This window comes from Vipera berus, assembly GCF_964194415.1.
Source record: "Vipera berus genome assembly, chromosome: 13".
Taxonomy (NCBI): Eukaryota; Metazoa; Chordata; class Lepidosauria; order Squamata; family Viperidae; genus Vipera; species Vipera berus.
This window is the reverse complement of record NC_138216.1, coordinates 3,656,673-3,675,876: the sequence shown is the minus strand read 5'-3', so window position 1 is coordinate 3,675,876 and position 19,204 is coordinate 3,656,673. Positions and strand designations below refer to the sequence as shown.

Here is a 19,204-nt window from a genome sequence, read left to right as displayed (position 1 = left end):
TCCCGCCTTAAGCGAGAAAGTCAGCCGGGTATAAGTCTGGGCGATCACCGGGAGACGGCGAGTTCTAGTCCCGCCTTAGGCACAAAAAGCCAGCTTGGGTGACTTTGGACCAATCACTCCGCCCAGCCCACCTCACAGGGTTGTTGTTTTATAAGGGGCGGCTTAATGACACGTCACCACATGGCAAAGGGGGAAAACAGTGACCTAATCCGAGATCTGCACTGCAGCCCTTCAAGCCAGAAATAAATCCTTGGGTCGCCCGTGAGTGGGGTAGGGGCAGAATGGTGAAAGGGAGTAAAGAAACTCCAGCGATAAAGTTGAGTCTAGGACAAAGGGACCTGCTGAAGACATAGAGCTGGAAGGGACCTCAGAGGTCTTATAGTCCAGCCCCCTGCTCAAGCAGGAGACCCTACACCAATTCCCACAAGTGGCTGTCCTCTCTCTTCCTTGAAAACCTCCAATGATGGAGCGCCCACCGTTTCTGGTGGCAAGCAGTTCCACGGGTTGATTGTCCTCACTGTTAGGAAGTTTCTCCTCCATTCTTCTCTCCTCGAGTAGTTCCCATTGGCTCTTGTCTCGCCTTGTGGTGCTTTGGAAAAGAAGTTGACACCCCCCCACCCCCCCACCCATCTTCTTTGTGGCAGCCCCTCAAATACTGGAATGCTGCCATCATCCCCTACTCCTCCTTTCCTCTGGACGGGCCAAACCCAGTTCCCGCAGCCGTTCTGCCTCTTGTTTTAAATCTCCAAATTTCGTTAAAAGAGTCTGCGTATTTCAAACCTGTTACTTCTCCCTAACACCCAAGTGACACTCTAAGAGTGTTGTGTGGGTTTGCGAATGTGCGTGCGCGTGCACAGGCGTGTGATTTCCATTACAACAGCAGAAAAGAGCCCCCCCCCGATCCTGATTAGAGTAAAAAAGGTAAAAAGGTAAAGGTTCCCCCGCGCACGCGTGCTAGTCGTTTCCGACTCTAGGGGCCGGTGCTCATCTCCGTTTCAAAGCCGAAGAGCCAGCGCTTGTCCGAGGACGTTTCCGTGGTCATGTGGCCGGCATGACTAGACGCCAAAGGCGCACGGAACGCTGTTCCCTTCCCACCGGAGTGTTCCCTATTTTTCTACTTGCATTTTTACGTGCTTTCGAACTGCTAGGTTGGCAGAAGCTGGGACGAGTAACGGGCGCTCGCTGTTACGCGGCACTCGGGATTCGACCCGCCAAACTGCCGACCTTCTGATCAACAAGCTCAGTGTCCTAACCCACTGAGCCATCGCATCCCTTCCCTCTTATCTTCCCAACTCTGCTTTGTATCCAAACCGTCCCTCAAAGCAAGCTTAAACAGAACCTCAGTTGTGGCGTCCTTGGTCCTGTGTGAGTTTGGTGGCCTTCTTCCAAACGTTTCGTTACCAAACTAGGTAACATCATCAGGGCTACGCATTGATGATGTCACCTAGTTTGGTAATGAAGCATCTAAGGACGTCACCTTAGTTACTAGCAGCGCTACCTTTTCAGCAGAATATCAAGTAAATATTTATTGAAATCACGGTTGAAAAAGCGAGCAATCAGGATGACACTCACGCGTCCTAACCCACTGAGCCACCACGTCCCTTGATTAGACTATGAAGGCCTTTTTTAGGAACACGTTAAAAGGAGAAGCACAAGAGAGGATGGAAGTGGATGGTTTACTATGCGGGTTGTTTTTTTTCCAGGCTTTGTTCTCCAGGTTGATGCTGCTGAGGCCACCCATTGAGTTGTGTCTGACCCGTGACCCTTCTATGGGGCAGGCCTCTTCCCATCCTGCATTACAGGGGGTCCTCAACTTACAGCTTTGTTTAGCGAGCGTTCAAAGTTACCACGGCATTGAAAAATGCGACTTCTGGCTGTCTTTTCAGTTATGGCTTTTGTAACATCCTCAGGATCATGGGATCAAAAATTCAGAGGATTGGCCACTGGTTCATACTGATGACCTTTGCGGTGTCCCGGGGGGGGGTGGTGTCACGCGATCCCCTTTGGCGACCTCCTGACAAGCAAAGTCAATGGGGAAGCTACATTCACTTAACAACTGGGTTACTAATTTACCAGCCGCCGTGATTCATTTAACAACGGTGACGAGAAAGTTGGCAAAAGGGGGCAAAACTTACCCCACCGATGTCTCAGTTCACAAAATAAATTCTGGCTTCAGGGATTGTGGTCGTAAAGTCGAGGACTACCTGTGCTTCTTAAGAGTTTTTCTACGCTTTGGCTGGTATCTGCTTAAGTGGTGCCTACCCGCCCTGTTCTTTTCCCGCTAACTCTTCCAAACTTAATTGCTTTCTCCAGTAAATTCCCCCACACGACGTGGCCAAAATAACAGACAACGTAGATGTTTGTTTGTTCTTAGTTTTTTTATTATTATTATTATTTTTTCTAGCAGACAAAGCTGAACATAGAACTCCCCCTTTTTAAGTTAGTCTTTCATACTTCCTGCAATAAACTATTTTAAGGAGCAGCTTTGGTAAAGAAGGGCATGAAAAAAACAACCAAGGACAATTAAACAACAGTAACAACAACAACAACCCACACACCCAAATATATACCACGGTCACAGCTGATTTGCAGATCAATACATTTCACCAGAGTTTGGGGGAAGGAATAGGGGGAAAAAAATATTTCACCAAGTCGTCATTTTTCAGTGCTTAAAAAAAAAAGTGTGATCCATCTTCACCCTGTCTTTTCAAGTCTGTGCAGGCTTTAGAGCAGTTTGTCTTGCTAGAGAACAAAGAATCCGTTCTACATTATCCGTAGACCCTGGATGGAAGACTCTAATGTCTAGACAAAGGAGGGGGGGGGGGAGAAATGAAACAGGTTATTCACTCTGACAATCGAATCCAGCCATGGTTCTAAGGGAACCTAGAATGCAATAGAGATAGCCCTATCACTTGTGACTTGAGCCTGGAATTATGCTTGTTAAGTCATGCTGGCCACATGGCCGGGACTGATTTTATGACCCTTTCTGCGGCAGTCATTAAGCCAGGAGTCTTCAAACCTAGCTGAGGAATTCGGGGAGTTGAAGCCCACAAGTCATAAAAGGGCCAAGTTTGAAGACCCCTGCATTAAGCAAATCCATTGTCTGCAACGGGTGTTTTTCTGCCGGAAACTGCAAAAAAACAAAACTTCATAAAATTGTCGTCATGTGACCCTGGGATGCTGCAAATGGCTGCAAATCCGAGTGGGTTGCCCAACGGCCAACATGGGATCGCGTGACTGCAGACGGGAGGATATGGGGATGTGCAGCTCTCAGAACTTCAAATCTGGGTCGTAAGTAATCCTGGGGCGATGCGTCCTGGCTTTGAACAGTCACTAAGCAATGGCTCGTAAGTGGAGGACTGCTTGTATCAAAACTCACCAACCAAGCTCACTTTTCTTTGTAAAATAATTCGGTTTCTGGAGCTCGCTAGATCTACTCTATCCCAAGACCCCAAGTTGATTAGCAGCTGGAGCATCTAACAAAATAATAAACTGAACAACAGAAGTTTATTAGAGTTCAATAATAGTATGCACGGGTTTCTAATGCTATTGCCGTTTGCCACAAAGAATCAGGACTACGTGTGAAGTTCCAGTTAAGACGGCTTATGCGCAAGAATCGAGTCAGCGCTAAATTGGAGCTCGGGAAGTTAACGGAGTTCAAGAGGGATCGGACTTTGACCATTTGTGGGAAGGTAACCATTCTAGGCTGATTCCTCTCCTGACTCCACCCTGTCTCTGCTTCTCCTTTCACAATGACATGGCTAACGCAGGAGCTGGCCTGCATTATGACAATCCTACAATTGGCTGGTATAATCCATCAAGGATAAGGTGGGCAGCCAAACATACCTTGAAGTCCCAGATGGTCATCGCTCCGTCGATACCAGTGGTGCAAAACTTGCGACAATCTTGCTTGTCCACTTCATAAATAGACACTTGACTGCAAGGAGGAGGAGGAGGAGGAGGAGGAGGAGGAGAATGGGAGCGTCATTAAGACTCAGAAGAAATTGGAAAGCTGTTTTCATTTTGTTTTTAACTAGGCTTTTGAGTCACGGTTTCGAACTGTTTTATTATGGGCTTCGCAAACCGCCCAGTCGCTTAGGGGAAATGGGAGGGGTTAGGGTTTTGATGAATAAATTGGTAAACAGACCGTGATGGCTACATGGAAGAAATAGCAGGATGCAATCTAGGTCGGAGGGGGGAGCAATATGGAAAACCTCTTGAGGTGAACTACACATCCATTCAACCTTCCAATTCAGATCTTCCATGAAACATATGTCAGCAGCTAGTGACTGATTTCCTAGTTCAGCAGTGCCTGGCTGAGGAATTCTGGGAGTTGAAGTCCACAAGTCATAAAGGCCACGTTTGAAGGCCCGTGGTCTAAGTGCTATTGCTACCGACAGAGCTCTTGCTAAACTAAAGAGCAATCTGTGTAACTGTCAGATATACCCTACGGTCACTCACGTAATGCTGTTCTGGTGCAACGTCTCCAGTGTAGCGTGGCGGTCTTCCGTAGTGGCTCTCTTGTCCATGTTGCGGAAACGCTCCATGGCAGAAACATTGCGCTGGATGCTCTGCTTAGGAATGTCGAGCTTCGAGACAAAGTTGAGGGCGCCGCGGTCGTCACAGTTGAAAAGCATCGGGCAGCAATCGTGGCCCTGGAAGGAAACAGCGCACCCCTGCTTCGGATTGGCCCTTCTCAAGCCCGACACCACTCGGGAGACGTGGGGACTTCAACTCTCAAGAGCTTCCCCAAGGAAGCAAAGACACTTACGGCAGCCACCACGCTGTTCTCCGAGACAAAGGATACGCTCAGCAAGGGGAGAAACTCGGTTTTCAGTTGAGAGAGCCTAAAGACAAGGCAGATTGTTAAGAATGCAGCATCGCACTGGAAGCTTTTCCACTGCTTGCGCTGCAAAAGAAAAGGATCGCCTTGTCGATTAGGGCGCTACTTCTGGGCAATCCAGGAATCCAGCAGACCCCACACCTCAATTCCCGAGCACTGGTGGTGCAGTAGTTAAAGTGCAGGATTGCAAGCAAACTCTACCCACAGCCTGGAGTTCGATCCCGATGGGGCTCAAGGCAGACCTTCTCTCCTTCGAGGTTGGTAAAAATGAGGACCCAGATTGTTGGGGGCAATATCCTAACACGGTAAATCATCCAGCGAGTGCTGTAAAGCACTACGGGACCATATTTTAAGCCTAAATATCATCGCTATTCAGTGGTGTAAGCTGGATGCGAGAGGCGAAATGTACTTCTTCTTCTGAATTGGGGGGAACCCTTTCAACGGGCAGGCAAAAGAGCTGCATCCCGCACCGGAAGGCATTAACCCTGCAGCAGTTACTTACATCATATTTTTCGAGGCGTCTGCAACGGACACGGTGCTATCGTGGCTGACCCAGGCGAGACGGTTCCCGCTGGCTGAGAAACTGACACTATGGACCCAACCGCCACTGCCGGTGCCTCCGAATTCAGCCATCAGCTGCCCAAATGGCATTTTGGAGCCCCACGGTGTGCTGGCCGGCTTCTCATCCACTTCTTTAATGTAGGCTGAGAAGACCCTGCGGGAGGCGAAAGCCAAGTTTGTACTTGAGGGGAAACGTTGCGGATCTTCCTGCCTTTTGCAACCTGCCAGGAATTTTCTCCTTGGTTCTAGGTTGCTCCTCTCCTTGATTAGTTTCCATCCGTTGTTTCTTGTCCTGCCTTCAGAGGCTTTAGAGGACAGGTTGACCCCCCACCCCCTCTTCTTTGGGGCAAATATCAGAAGACTGCCAATCCATTTCATAAAGGTGTTCTCACCTGCATTTAAAGTCACAGGATCCAGCTGCCAGCAAGACGTTATTCGGGTGCCAATCTAGACTAAGGACAGTGGAGCGAATGGGCTTCTTGATGTGCTTGCTCACCCACCTAGGAAACAGGAAAAGGACCTCTGGCATCATTTTCTGACTTTGCTGATCGGAAGGTCGCAAAAGGGATCAGGTGACTCTGCAACCGTCACAAATACGAGCCGGTTGCCACACACCTGAGCTTTGATCGCGCGATCACGGGGACGCTGCAAATGCTACACGTGGGAGGGAAAAACGGTCACAGGTCACGTTTTTTTTAAAGTGCCGCTGTAACCAGTCCGCTCAACGAAGCATCGTTAAGTCATTAAGTCATTAAGTTATTTTCCAGGCAAGCCCAGCGGAGGCCCGCAGCAAGAGATCAACCCGCTCACCAATCGTTTTCCGATTCAAAGTAGCAGACGGAGATCAGCCGTGCGCCGCTTCCGACGGCAAATTTGTTCTCCAGAGGGGACCATTTCACGAAGGTGGCTGCCCGGTTAATCCGGAGGATGACCAGGGTCGGCTTCCAGACGCCGTCCTTCTGACTCCAGACGTAAGCGTTGCGGTCAGCACCGCAAGTGACAATCCGGTCGCTCTTGGGGGCCCAGTCGATACCTGTTATTGAGAGAAGGGGCTGTTTTCAAAGGCCAACCTGAAAGAAGGGCAAGCTCCTCAACTTCTGGAGACCACCGTTCCAAAACCGTTTGGGGTTGGGATCTCTCCCAGGGGCATCTCAGGTCGACTTTAACAGAATAGAGGAGGGAGGGACCGTGGAGACTTTTTTTCCCCCTCCACAAGACAGAAGCTGTCGGAGCTTACCAGTGATGTGTCCATTGTGTTCTTTCAGCTCATGAGCTTTCACCCATTGGTTCCCATTCTTCTTATAAATGTGAACTTCATGGTTATTCGGGCTAATGGCAATCTCTGGCAAGAGAACCGTTGGATTTGCATTAGAAAAAAACTAGATAGATAGATAGGCAGACAGAAAATAGATAGATAGATAGATAGATAGATAGATAGATAGATAGATGATAGATAGATAGATAGATAGATAGATAGATAGATAGATAGATAGATAGAAAGCTATTTAGAAAACATTGTTCATCAAATATGTTTTTCTTAGAAAATTTTCCCAAATGAAAAGGCTTAATCTAATATGTATAAGGCGCACGGAAGTGAATATAAAATGGAAACACAATGGTAAGAAGCCAAAGATGTTAAAACAGAAATTGAAGACAAAGATCAATTCAACAGAAAATGTCTTGGTGAAAGGAATTACCGCACGGGTAAAAGTGCATTACACTGATGAATAAACTTGAGCGGTGAAAAATCTGTTAGCAGTGAAAGATGGAGAGGAGAGCTTCCCGGCTTTTGGACCTGCCTTTACATCAGAAGTGTGCAAAATAAATAAATAAAATAAAATAAAATAACCTGAGGTGTTTGAAGAGGAAAGCAGCAGAGAGTGAAGAGGTTAAACAGCCCCGTGGTTTCCCTCCTATAAAGGTAAAGGTAAAGGTTCCCCCACACATGTGTGCTAGTCGTTTCTGACTCTAGGGGCCGGTGCTCATCTCCATTTCAAAGCCGAAGAGCCAGCGCTTGTCCGAGGACGTCTCCGTGGTCATGTGGCCGGCATGACTAGACGCCAAAGGCACACAGAACGCTGTTACCTTCCCACCGTAGCGGTCCCTATTTTTCTACTTGCATTTTTACGTGCTTTCGAACTGCTAGGTTGGCAGAAGCTGGGATGAGTAACAGGCGCTCACTCTGCTACGCGGCACTCGGGATTCGACCCGCCAAACTGCCGACCTTCTGATCGACAAGCTCAGCGTCCTAACCCACTGAGCCACCGCGTCCCTTCCCTCTTATCTTCCCAACTCTGCTTTGTATCCAAACCGTCCCTCAAAACAAGCTTAAACAGAACCTCAGTTGTGGCGTCCTTGGTCCTGTGTGAGTTTGGTGGCCTTCTTGCAAACGTTTCGTTACCAAACTAGGTAACATCATCAGGGCTACGCATTGACGATGTCACCTAGTTTGGTAATGAAGCATCTAAGGACGTCACCTTCGTTACTAGCAGCGCTACCTTTTCAGCAGAATATCAAGTAAATATTTATTGAAATCACGGTTTAAAAAGCGAGGATGACACTCACGCGTTCGATCTCGGTTCCAGGCATGGCAGGTGATTGGCTCAAGTAAGAATTGGTGTAGGGACATGCTGACAGGATGATCTTAAAAGTCTGAACAAAGATAAGCCAACAATCAGCCGGCGTTTGCATATCAAACCATAAACGCAACTAACTGAGAGGCGCTGCAACAATAAAATATATTCAAGTGGCTGGTTTAAATCTCGACTGAGAAAGAAAGGAGAACTCTGCCTGCACAAGATCACAATCAGAAAAGCAGAGAAAGAGAACTGGGTGTCATAGCCCCAAGATGTCCACTGAGTGAATCACAGCTGAAAATATAAGCGAGCTGAGTCATCTTAATATATACAATAAAAGCGTGACTCTTATACACTGGAATGGGTCCATAAATCGGGGCAGCGTAACGATAAAACAGGTAGTCACCGAATGACTATCCAAAGTGACAACCTACCTGCTCCCACAGACAGGTTGCTGCACAGACCATGCCCCTTTGATTAGTTCATGGTTCAAAGCATTACACAACGCTAAGAAATGGTTTGTTCGGTAGCCTAGGCATTTGTGCAAACACACTCAGTTATTTTACATTTATTTCCATTTCAATCGCCTTACGAGTCCTTCAGATCAAAACAGGAGACGCATTTCTATCTAGTCTCTAAGAATTTGGCCTCAAGGTCATAGAGAACACAGCTAAGTCCTCCCCCTCTTCTGTAACCCTGTATTTCTCTACTACAAGGTGGAGCAAATGCAATCCACCTTCCCCCTTATCATACAAAACCAGCAAATTTTTATTTTTTTTTGCCAGCCAACTTTCTACATAGGTGAAGGGCAAGAATACTACAGGTGTGTCCTTTTCTGGCCAAGCCCTTTTGTAGATCCTGTTGCAGAGTTGTAACTCTTGTTTACTTACAAGACTCAGCTTCCATGGGCAGGGATCTATCTTGACAAGATATATCACTCCCCTACCCTATCATTACAACTCGTAACACAACACTATGACAAACACATTGCATTGCTGTTGCTTTTCAGATGCACTGGACATCCACCCTATTTATTTCTCAGGATTTGAAAATCGAGGCTGAAGATGCCACTTCGAGGTTTGGGAGGAGAGGGAGCATTCCAAAAGGCAAGTCCCACTTACTTACAGTTGCACAGATTAAAAAAAAAAGTTCTCCTTTGAAAGAATCCATAGGATGTATGTAGGTAGTCCTTGACTTACAACCAGTTGAGCCCAAAATTTCTGTTCCTAAGCAAGATGAGTTTTGCCACACTTTACGATCTTTCTGGCCACCGTTGGCAAATGAATCACTGCAGCTGTTCAATTAGTAACACAGTCGTCAAATGAACGTGACTTCCCCACTGACTCTGCTTGTCAGGTTGCAAAAGGGGAATCACGTGACCCCGGGACACTGCGGCCGTCGTAAATGTGAGTCGGTAGCCAAGAATCTGAATTTTGATCACATGATGAGGATTCTCCTAAGTCCCTTTTTTTAGTGCTGTCGTAACTTCAGTCGCTAAATGAACTGTTGTAAGTCAAGGACTGCCTGTAGCAATGGTAATATTTGCTAAAGCTGATTACAGCCCAATTATTAAAAGAAAAAGGGGGAAAAAACAAGGGGGCGGGGAGCAGATTCCAGAATTGCCAGTCCTATGTTATTCTAATGGAATTGCAAGAATGTTAAAGAAGAATCCTACAATCTCGTCCCTGGCTTTTTCATCACTGAGTTTTTAATCTCAGTTATCGCCCAGAGAATCCCATCCCACTGAAACCATTCACTGCATTAATGGGCGGCGGGGGGGGGGGAAGACTCACATCCATCGTTCCTTCGGGCCCTACGATTTAAAAGCCAAGAGCACCTTTCAAGCCTCATCCCCATAAAAAAGCTCTTTTTTTTGGGGGGGGGGCGATGGGGAGGGTCTCTCTCACACAAATCTAGGCATCCTTTTGGGAGGGTGGGGGTCGCCCTACCACGGTTTTGGCCCAACCACCCTTGTCACGCAGAATTATAACTTCATATTAAAAACACCATCCAGTCTCCAAACCCTTTATTATTATTATTATTATTATTATTATTATTATTATTATTATTATTATTATTATTATTATTATTATTATTATATTATAAGCCAGGAACACCCTTTAGCCTGATTCCCCATGGAAAAACTCATATATATATATATATATATATATATATATATATATATATATATATATATATATATATATATATATATATATATATATATATATATATATATATATATATATATATATATATATATATATATATATATATATATATATATATATATATATATATATATATATATATATATATATATATATATATATATATATATATATTGGAGAGATGGGGAGGGTCTCTCTCATACAAAGTTGGGCATCTTTTTGGGAGGGAGGGGTTGCCCTACGATTTTGGACCCCCCTTGCCAAGCAGAATTATAATTTCGTATTAAAACCAAACCCCTTTATTATGATGAATAAAAGCCAGGAACACCATTCTAGCCTGATTCCCCATGAAAAAAACTCATATTTTTGGGGGGGAGAGGGTCTCTCTCATACAAAGTTGGGCATCCTTTTGGGAAGGGGGTCGCCCTACCACCATTTTGGACCCCCCCTTCTCAAGCAGAATTATAATTTCATGTTAAAACCGAACCCCTTTATTATGATTAAAAGCCCGGAGCAGCATTCTAGCCTGATTCCCCATGAAAAAACTCATATCTATCTATCTATCTATCTATATATATCTATATCTATCTATATCTATCTATCTATCTATCTATCTATTTGGAGAGATGGGGAGGGTCTCTCTCATACAAAGTTGGGCATCCTTTAGGGAGGGGGGGTTGCCCTACCACCATTCTGGACCCCCCCTTGTCATGCAGAATTATAATTTCGTATTAAAAAAGAACCCCTTTGTTGTTGTTATTGTTATTGTTATTGTTATTATTATTATTATTATTATTATTATTATTATTATTATTATTATTATTATTAAAAGCCCATTCTGGTCCCACTCAATGAAATTGATTTGAGGGGGGGGGCTCCGGTAAGGAAGACTTCGCCCCCTCGGAGATCCGCCCCTCCCCGCGGCCTTCGCTCACCTGCCGGGCCTGAGGGAAGCGGGGCTCGCGGACTCTGGTCAGTCAACGCGGCTCCGCTCCTCGAGATGCGACCGACGGCAATGACAGGAAGGCGCGGTCGCCAAGTAGGGACAAGGCCACTGCGCCTGCGCAACCTCTCCCACCCGGCGGCCGCGCGCCTGCGCGGTCGGACCGGAGGCCTCGCCTTCTGACCTCTGAGAGGCGGTGCCTCTCTCCGCCCTGGCAACGAGCGTTTCTGGCGCCTGCGCTCGGGAGGGCGGCGTGCCGGAAGGGAGGGTTGCTTCCTGACTGCGCTTGCGCCAGGAGGCGGGAGGGGATGGGGAGGGAAAAAAAAAAAGGCCGGACTGGGGAAAGAGATTTTTTTTTGGGGGGAGGATGTAATGCGCCTGCGCGGGTGGGAAGCAGACCAAGGCGTGGGAATGGGGGAGGCGCAGGGTGACTCGAGATTAAAATAAAGCAAGATTAAAAAAAAGTCTTTGTGAACTATTCTCGGGCATAGGAGCAATATTTGCAGAAGGGGCTGGGTTGTTTCTCCCCACGCAGATAAAACGCCTGGGTGCAGGGAAGGAAACGTGTCTTTTTTTGCAGACTGCGGATTTCTGGGTTGTTTTTTTTCTCCCAACAGGTTTTCCTGCTGTTTGCAATTTTGGGAAAATGGAATTGCAGCCCGCTTTCTGTTTCCGAAGAGCATGAGAAACTGCCGTCCCGTGCAAACTTCCCTTGGAAATCGAGGATCTCGCCCAAAACAATAATTCCACTTTCTTATTTGTGGAATAGAAATGATATTTCACAAATTGATTATTTCTGTTGAATAGAACCTCTGGTGCTTAAAACAACGTGTGATTTATCCCAAGATTAACATACTTCCATAACTCTTTTAAGGCACCATTGGCAGTTTTGAAACACTTCCAAGTAAATGAGGTCCTAAATTTCTTCCTGCATATCTTCCATGTGTTTTGTGCATATGCAGTGACTGGATTGGTTACACACATTTTACTCACGGTTTGTTAAGCAAAGCATAACTGACTCAAATCGTGAACCAGGAGTTAGCAACTGGCAAATTCATACAATGTGCTAAAGGAAAGCCCCCAAAAAGTCAAATTTGGCTTAACGGTTGTGTGAATCTATCCATAGACAAGCGTGGGTTGCATAGTGTTGGGATTGAGTCTCGCCAGAACTCTGGAGAATTAGGTACAAAAATGATACATTTTAATGCTAAGAATTGTTGCCCTGTCAGCTGGCTCTGGGCTATGTGTGTTAAAAAAAAGTTAAAATGTTGGTTCAGTTAAAAATTACACAACATTTACTATTCCAAAGGTATTTTGCTGCTGGGGAAAGGTGAAAATGGAAGGGTTGGGTCTCAACCCCCTTCCCTACAGCTGCACAGTCCTCAACTTACAACTGCAATTGGGACCGGAGCTTCCGTCACTAGATGAGTTAGTTATTAAGTCGATCGCATCCAGATTTACAATCTCTTGCTGTGGTTGTTAAACAAATCACACCGTTAAGCGAATCTAACTTCTCCCCTTGATCTAGCTTGTTGGAAGCTGGCTGGGAAAGTCATACATCATGATCACGTGCCCCCGGGACCTTGTGACTGTCATAAATACATGCTAGTTGCTAAATGCGTGAATTTTGATCATGTGACCATGGGGCTGGTGCCATGGTCATAACTGTGAGGACTGATTGCTAAGTTATTTTTAAGGACAGGACAGGAAAGGAAAGGACTCCACCAAATTTCTTTTCCAGAGGATGAAGCTTTATTCACACTAAACATGAAGTAGGGTAGCATTTACAAGAGGCAGCCCAAGCCGGACCCTCCTAACGTTTTCCGTCCTTGACATGAAAACGCAAAACTGCATTCCAAACAGGTGCCTTTGACTCTTGAGAACGTATCTACGGTCCATCGCCTTCTTGACGAAGAAAATCGGGACGGTTGACAGAGGGTTAGCCGACCCCTTTTCTTCCCCAAAGGATCAAGACGTTCTTCCCTTCCGCTCGCCTTCTCTTACTTCCTTGCAAAGGCCTTTTTAAAACTCTCCAGGCTGGTCCAGTCCTCCCTACGGTAGCAAGCATGGGTGCAGCCATCTGAGATGCTTAGCCTGTCAGACTAGAAAGGAAAGGCGATTTAGCTGGGGCAAAGCAGAGCAAAGAGAGAGGAAAAGCAGAAGAGAAGAAGGCACCGAGGTCGGTCACAAACCAACAGCCCAAACGGGAGACAAAAGCAAACTCAGAAAGGACAACCAAGCTGGGAGGTTGGGCTTCGGTCTAGGTCAGGGGTAGGCAACCTCGGCTCTTTTATGACTCGTGGACTTCAACTCCCAGAATTCCTGAGCCAGCATGAGGGAACTATGGCCTCCTCATGACTCGTGGACTTCAACTCCCAGAATTCCTGAGTCAGCGTGGCTCAGCTCGGAAACCTCTCCCTTTCCCCTCAGCATGGCTGACTCAGGAATTCTGGGAGTTGAAGTCCATGAGTCATAAAAGAGCCAAGGTTGCCTACACCTGGTCTAGGTAAAGGTTCCTGCAAGTGATCAGTCTCAATTCCCAAGGGCCAGCAAGATTATCCAAGATCAATATTATTCTGGTTGGTGGCACACAAGTCAGCCAGATGTTTAGACTGGATCTGGCATTTTTATCCACTTCACGGAGTCCTTCCCCAAGGACCTGGGATAGGCAGATGCGTTTGTTTGATCATGTTAAAGCTACCATTGTACAACTTAAGGTGCTCTTTTACAATTGTCCGAGTATGGTCAGTGCCGAAGATGTTTGTTTTATTATTACTAGGATTATTAACCATACTGTAAAGTTAAAAGTAATATGGGGGTTATCCCAGTTGCTTTTTCTAAAAGAACTGGGCATTCTTGCATTTTTCTTTGAAAATGTTTTGCTTCTCATCCAAAAAAGCTTCTAATTGTTAGAACTGAAGAAGCTTCTTGGATGAGAAATGAAATGTTTTCCAAGAAAAAACAAGCAAGATAGCCCAGTTGCGCTTTAGGAAAAAAAACCAGCTTTGGGACAACCATGATTGAGAATCTCCACAGACATTTAGTAGGGGGGGTTGATAGATAATCTGAAACTTCACGAGAGGAAGAGTTTGGGGTCTAGTCTAGTTGAAGATTTCCCAGCTCAAGTGCTTGCTGAGATCTCCAGTAGAGAAAAGAATTCAGACCCGGGTCGATAGAGATGCTCTGAACCAGCCAGGCAGCCTCGTCTCTCCAAAAAACTCCCTGAGCAACTGCCCGCTGAACTTTTATTCACCTCCTCTTTCTGAATACCAAATACAACATTACATAAACCCCATCAATCTCAAAAAATAGGATACATAGTGATAATTGGATACATAGTGAGAACTACTCAGGTGCCTATGAGATCATTACAAAAACAAGATACTAAAAGATATATGTGAAAGCTTTATCATAGCGTTTCCCAAACCTCCCACATGCCATTCTGTGTGAACCAGGAGAGTGTGCTCATCACTGTAATTCATGTAGAGGCCGATAAGAAACGTTTGGGAAAACTGAAGGTTGAGAGGCCAAAAAATAGCCGTTCCCACAATCTCCAAAACACGCTTCCCCATCCACTTTCTCCTTCCTTCCAATCCTCTCCTTTTCAGTGGCTGAGGTCCCACACAGCAGAGCCCCCCCCCCCCGCAATAATAATAATAATAAAAAGATGCTGGCTCTTCATGAGATCTTCAGCCTGAAAATTGGGACCCTGGAATCAGGATTTGTGCAAGAGCATCCTACGCACAAACTCAGCCAATGGGGTTTCTTCCTTGCCACTGTGGCCCAGTGATGCCGTACCTACCGGCGGCTGCGAGGACAGGGGCGAGTTTTATTCCTCGGCAGCTGACTTGGAGCTGGACGATTTGGAGACCTGGACGATCTCCACGGAGGTGAACGCTTTGCCGGTGGAGAGACGGTGCCTGGTGCGGAGTTTGTTCAGGGCCGATTCCGCCATTCCTGCTCTCTCTTCAGCATCGTCCAGTTCGTGCACCGTTTTCCGGTACCTGGCCAAGCTCTGGTTGGCTTGCTCCTCCTGCAGTTAAGATGAGGTCTTCTTTTAATTTATTTATTTATTAAACGAATTTATCTAGCTGCCCAACTGACAGGTAGAGTTTTAGTCTAAGGGTTAAGGCACCGGGCCAGAAAGCGAGAGACCAATCATGAGTCAAAGGACTACCTCTTTGCTTAAAAGTGACAATACGTACAGACTCCTCAATTTGTCTCTTGTAGGTCTTCAGCTTGGTCTGCAGCTTTTCCACCAGTTCGTGCATGCGCTGGTTGGTCTTGTGGTCCTCTTCCGTCTGAAAGACCAGCTCCTTCAGACGCCGCTCGTTCTTGTGCAGCACTTTCACCGTCTCCACGTGGCGCTTCTGTTCGGAGTCCAGTTCGTTCTCCAGTTCCTTAATCTGAAAAGGGAAACCGAGGCCAAGGTTGTGAGATCCACTTCAAAGGGGGCAAGCGATGGTCATAAGACGGGCATAATCATGCCACTTTATATTGCACTGGTGAGGCCACACGTGGAATACTGCATCCAGTTCTGGTTGTTATGATACCCCCCTCCAAAAAAAAAAAAGGATTCTAGAAAGTGTGCAGAGGAGAGCAACAAAAACGATGATAACTCTGGAGGCTAAAGCATATGATAATTGTCTGAAGGATCTAGGTATGTCTAACCTAATGATGAGAAGGACTAGAGGTGACATGATAGGATCTTTCAATAGTTGAGGGGCAGCCACAAGAGGGGGGTCAACCTATTCTCCAAAGCGCCTGAAGGCCGGACAAGAAGCAACAGGTGGAAACTAACCAAGGAGAGAACCAATCTAGAACTAAGGAGAAGTTTCCTGACAGTGAGAGCAATTAATCTGTGGAACGGCTTGCCTTCAAGGTGGGTATTGTGTAGTGGGTCCGACGCAAGGAAGAGACGCCAGCCGGTGTGTGAGTTCAGCTCTTTAATGGAGGGGGGTAGCGAACTGGGGAATGAGGGTTACCTGGCCTCCTTAAATACCTGGCCAGGTAAGCGGACAGCCAATGGGGTTGGCCCTAGGTTTCCCGCCGAAACTGGGTTTCCCGCCAAAACCGTTCAGGCCAACGCCCCCTGGTGGCTGTTGCTATGCAGGTGCCTGCATACATAACACCGGGTGCTCCATCACTGGAGGTTTTTAAGAAGAGAGTGGACAACCAATTGTCCAGGATAGAGTAAGGACTCCTGCCTTGGCTAGGGGGTTGGACTAGATCCCTTCCAATTTTACAATTCATGAAAAGGCCCCTGCAATCCCCCCATAAAAACCACTTCTCCAGGATGGTATAAGGTCTTCTGCCTTGAGCAAGGGGTTAGATTTGAAGACCTCCAACGTTCCTGCCAACTCTTACGATTCTATGTCCTACTATGACCTTGGTCAAATGCCACTAAGAACGTGGGAAGCTTAGGAACTGGAAATTGGACGGGGTGGGGTGGGGAGTGGAAAAAGTTCTTACCCGAGTCTCCAGCTTCATGATGGTGCGTTTCCCACCTTTCAAAGCCAGTTGCTCAGCTTCTTCCATCTTGACCTGCAGGTCCTTGATGGTGACCTCGTAGTTCTTCTTGATCTTCTCCAGATGCATGGAGTGATCCTGTTCCTGACGCAGTTCTTCAGCCATGCGGCTGGCCTGGAGAGGCAGCAAAGGAAAGGGGGTTAGCAACTGGAGGGGGACTGAATTCCACCCGAACGTTATAAAATTTTAAATTTTGCAAGGGCTTAGAGAAAGGTTGGGCAGGCCCAGAGCTTGCCCATCCCTGCTTTCCTAGACAGACGGTGCAACCGAAGCTCTAGCCTTCCGTGACAACTGCCAGGAGCAAAGCACGCCTTTGAAAAGGTGTTATTTTATCGTCAGATGGGCCCGCAAATAAATTCAATAAGAAGGAAATAAATAGGTCCTGTCAGTCAAGGGAACGCCCCAGGCAAGCTTCCCCCCAATTCCCAGAACCACAAACTCACGTCGGTCATCGCTTTCTTTGCTTTCTCATCGGCCGTTCGGAATTCACTGATGAGTTCCTCATGCTCGTTGCTTATGCGCGTGAGGTCGGATTCTAGCTTGCGTTTGATCACCAGCAAGCTCTGGTTCTGCAGAAGGAAGAGGCCAGAGCAGGACCTGTTAAACCAGGGGAGCTGAAACTATGGATCAAGACCTTCCTGGAGGATGGCCAGCAACCGGAAGAGGGACCGAGTTTGCGTAGGGAAAGTCGGAAAGCTGTCCAAACTTAATCTAAGGTTCGTTAGAGGATCCAATCTGGGTTGGTCACCGTGGCCAAAGCTTTACTCTTCCAAGCTTTGGGGCTCATGCTGCAGCTCATCCTCGGAGCACGTCACTCTCTTCCCAGGAATATGTGCACTGGGCTGTCCTATATGTTGGATTTATGCGGTTCCTGGTTGTGTGTAGCTTTTAGTTGTTAATTAGGGTGTTGACGGCTGGCTACTAAGTCGTTTATCCTTGTTTCCTTGTGGGGCTGCTGGCCCTCACCTCTTAAGTACCTGAGAAACTGCTGCTAAATCAGCTGTTGACTGACAAGATTTGTTCCACGTTATCTCGTCACAAGGCCAGATTGGGTGACTTGAGGTGTGGCGAAGTTTGGGAACTTGTGTAATACGTAGATTAAAGCATAATGGTTCAAAGCGATACTTATTTCTTGCCCAAGATAAGATTGAAATTCCTCTCTTCTCCATACAATGGCCAGATCTTAATTAACTACCCATTCCCCAATAGGATCATTTAAATTGGTATTCCTCCCCCTTGGCAACTTTCAGATGGGTGGACTTCAACTCCCAGAATTCCCCCGCCAGCCTTGCACACATCTGAAGGTTGCCCAGGTTGAAAAAACACTGGTTAAAATTTAAAAAAAAAACCAACAACACACAAAAAAACAGAGCCAATGGTCTGTTTTTCATTGCCTATTCCTTCTTCCCCATAGGAGATGGAGGCCATAGCTGTTGACTCACCTGAACATTGAGTTCGTTGTGCCTTTCGGAGACGTCCACCAATTCTTGCTCGATGAGTTTGCGAGAGCGTTCGCTGCCCTCCAGGCCGGTGCGCACCTCTTCCAACTCCGTCTGGAGAAGACTGAGCCGGCGTTCCTGAAGATTGTACTGTTCCCTCAGCTCTTCGTGTTGGCGCGCATCTTCGTCCATCTGTATCTGTATGTCCTGGAGACAGAAAAAGTGTCAAAAGGCCATGCTTTGTCTTGAGTCGTCAGGGATCGATCCTGATTAACAAGGGGTTGGAGATCCAAGAAAGATGTCCAGAATGGAATCTTAAATCTAGCTGCTGCTTTGAAACGTCCACCTTTATCTAGGGGAGAACTAGAACTTGGGACAAAGGGGACCTGCCTTAAAAACAAGCTCGTGTATAGTAAGGAAACGAACAGGAGACATCCTCAAGGAACCTGTAAGTGTCTACTTGAGGATGCCTACTACACTTTTACTAATTCATGCTCTGCAACAAGGCTTCAACAAGGTTCCTTCTGGGTTGTAGCCTAAATATGAGTTGTTTAGGGTAGCTTTACATTTTGTTGTCTCTGAAGGCCTGGCTACATGTTCAACCTGGTTCTTGATGAACCACATCGGGAACCTTCTCAAGAAGAGCCAGTGAAATGGAGGGGTGAAAGGGTTGGATGAGGAGCAGGTTCTAGCCTACTTTCATCCACGTAGGCTTCCTAGGTGACTTTGGACCAGATGTTCTGTCAGATCAACCTATCTCATGGGCATTGGGAGGAAAACAGGAGAAGGAACTGCTATATGGAGGAAGAAGACTCGGAAGTTATTGCTTTTCCTCTGCTCTCTTCTGGCCCCCTTTCCTGTAACTTCATTCACCTTGATCTGTTGCTGGAGTTTCTTCAAGGTCTTGACCAGCTCACTGTTGTTCTTGTTGGCATGGTCCAGCTGGATCTCCATTTCATTCAGGTCTGTCTCCATCTTCTTTTTCAGCCGCAGGGCCTCGGCTCGCCCTTTGGCCTCCAGCTCCAGGCTAGACTGCAGAGCCTCGATGGCCCGTTGGTGGTTCTTCCTACAGAGGTGAGCAAAAGATCGTCATCAGGTTCCAAAAACCAAGTAAGATACATTGAGGTTCTTCTAAGCGTTCT

General features: G+C 46.6%; 2 protein-coding genes across 2 annotated transcripts in view; both read right to left on the bottom strand.

Annotated features, from left to right (window-relative positions):
- Positions 1–2,257: 2,257 nt before the first annotated feature.
- ARPC1A (actin related protein 2/3 complex subunit 1A) lies at positions 2,258–11,403 on the bottom strand. The gene is made up of 10 exons (XM_081338387.1): positions 11,087–11,403; positions 7,970–8,056; positions 6,642–6,746; positions 6,215–6,437; positions 5,797–5,904; positions 5,346–5,558; positions 4,772–4,847; positions 4,462–4,655; positions 3,847–3,937; positions 2,258–2,802 (listed from the first exon to the last, which is right to left on the bottom strand). The coding sequence occupies exons 2-10, from the start codon at positions 8,031–8,033 to the stop codon at positions 2,764–2,766; spliced, it is 1,113 nt and encodes a 370-aa protein (XP_081194513.1). The 5' UTR covers positions 8,034–8,056; positions 11,087–11,403; the 3' UTR covers positions 2,258–2,763.
- A 1,420-nt stretch (positions 11,404–12,823) lies between these two features.
- Positions 12,824–19,204, bottom strand: part of MYH16 (myosin heavy chain 16) — a 29,951-nt gene continuing 23,570 nt past the window's right edge. The window contains exons 37-43 of the mRNA XM_081338031.1: positions 18,936–19,128; positions 18,066–18,269; positions 17,067–17,192; positions 16,567–16,737; positions 15,300–15,500; positions 14,897–15,127; positions 12,824–13,196 (exon numbers count right to left, since the gene is read on the bottom strand). Of these exons, the coding sequence (XP_081194157.1) occupies positions 14,924–15,127; positions 15,300–15,500; positions 16,567–16,737; positions 17,067–17,192; positions 18,066–18,269; positions 18,936–19,128 (1,099 nt within the window). The 3' untranslated portion in view covers positions 12,824–13,196; positions 14,897–14,923. The remainder of the gene's footprint in view (positions 13,197–14,896; positions 15,128–15,299; positions 15,501–16,566; positions 16,738–17,066; positions 17,193–18,065; positions 18,270–18,935; positions 19,129–19,204) is intronic.

What these genes read in the sequence shown, in the direction of transcription:
- ARPC1A (XM_081338387.1), bottom strand. Translation starts at nt 8,033, where the DNA reads ATGTCCCTACACCAATTCTTACTTGAGCCAATCACCTGCCATGCCTGG. An exon ending in ACACAATGGACACATCACTG is followed by an intron (nt 6,438 to 6,641) that starts GTAAGCTCCGAC and finishes TCTCAATAACAG; the next exon opens with GTATCGACTGGGCCCCCAAG. An exon ending in TTTGAATCGGAAAACGATTG is followed by an intron (nt 5,905 to 6,214) that starts GTGAGCGGGTTG and finishes CCTGTTTCCTAG; the next exon opens with GTGGGTGAGCAAGCACATCA.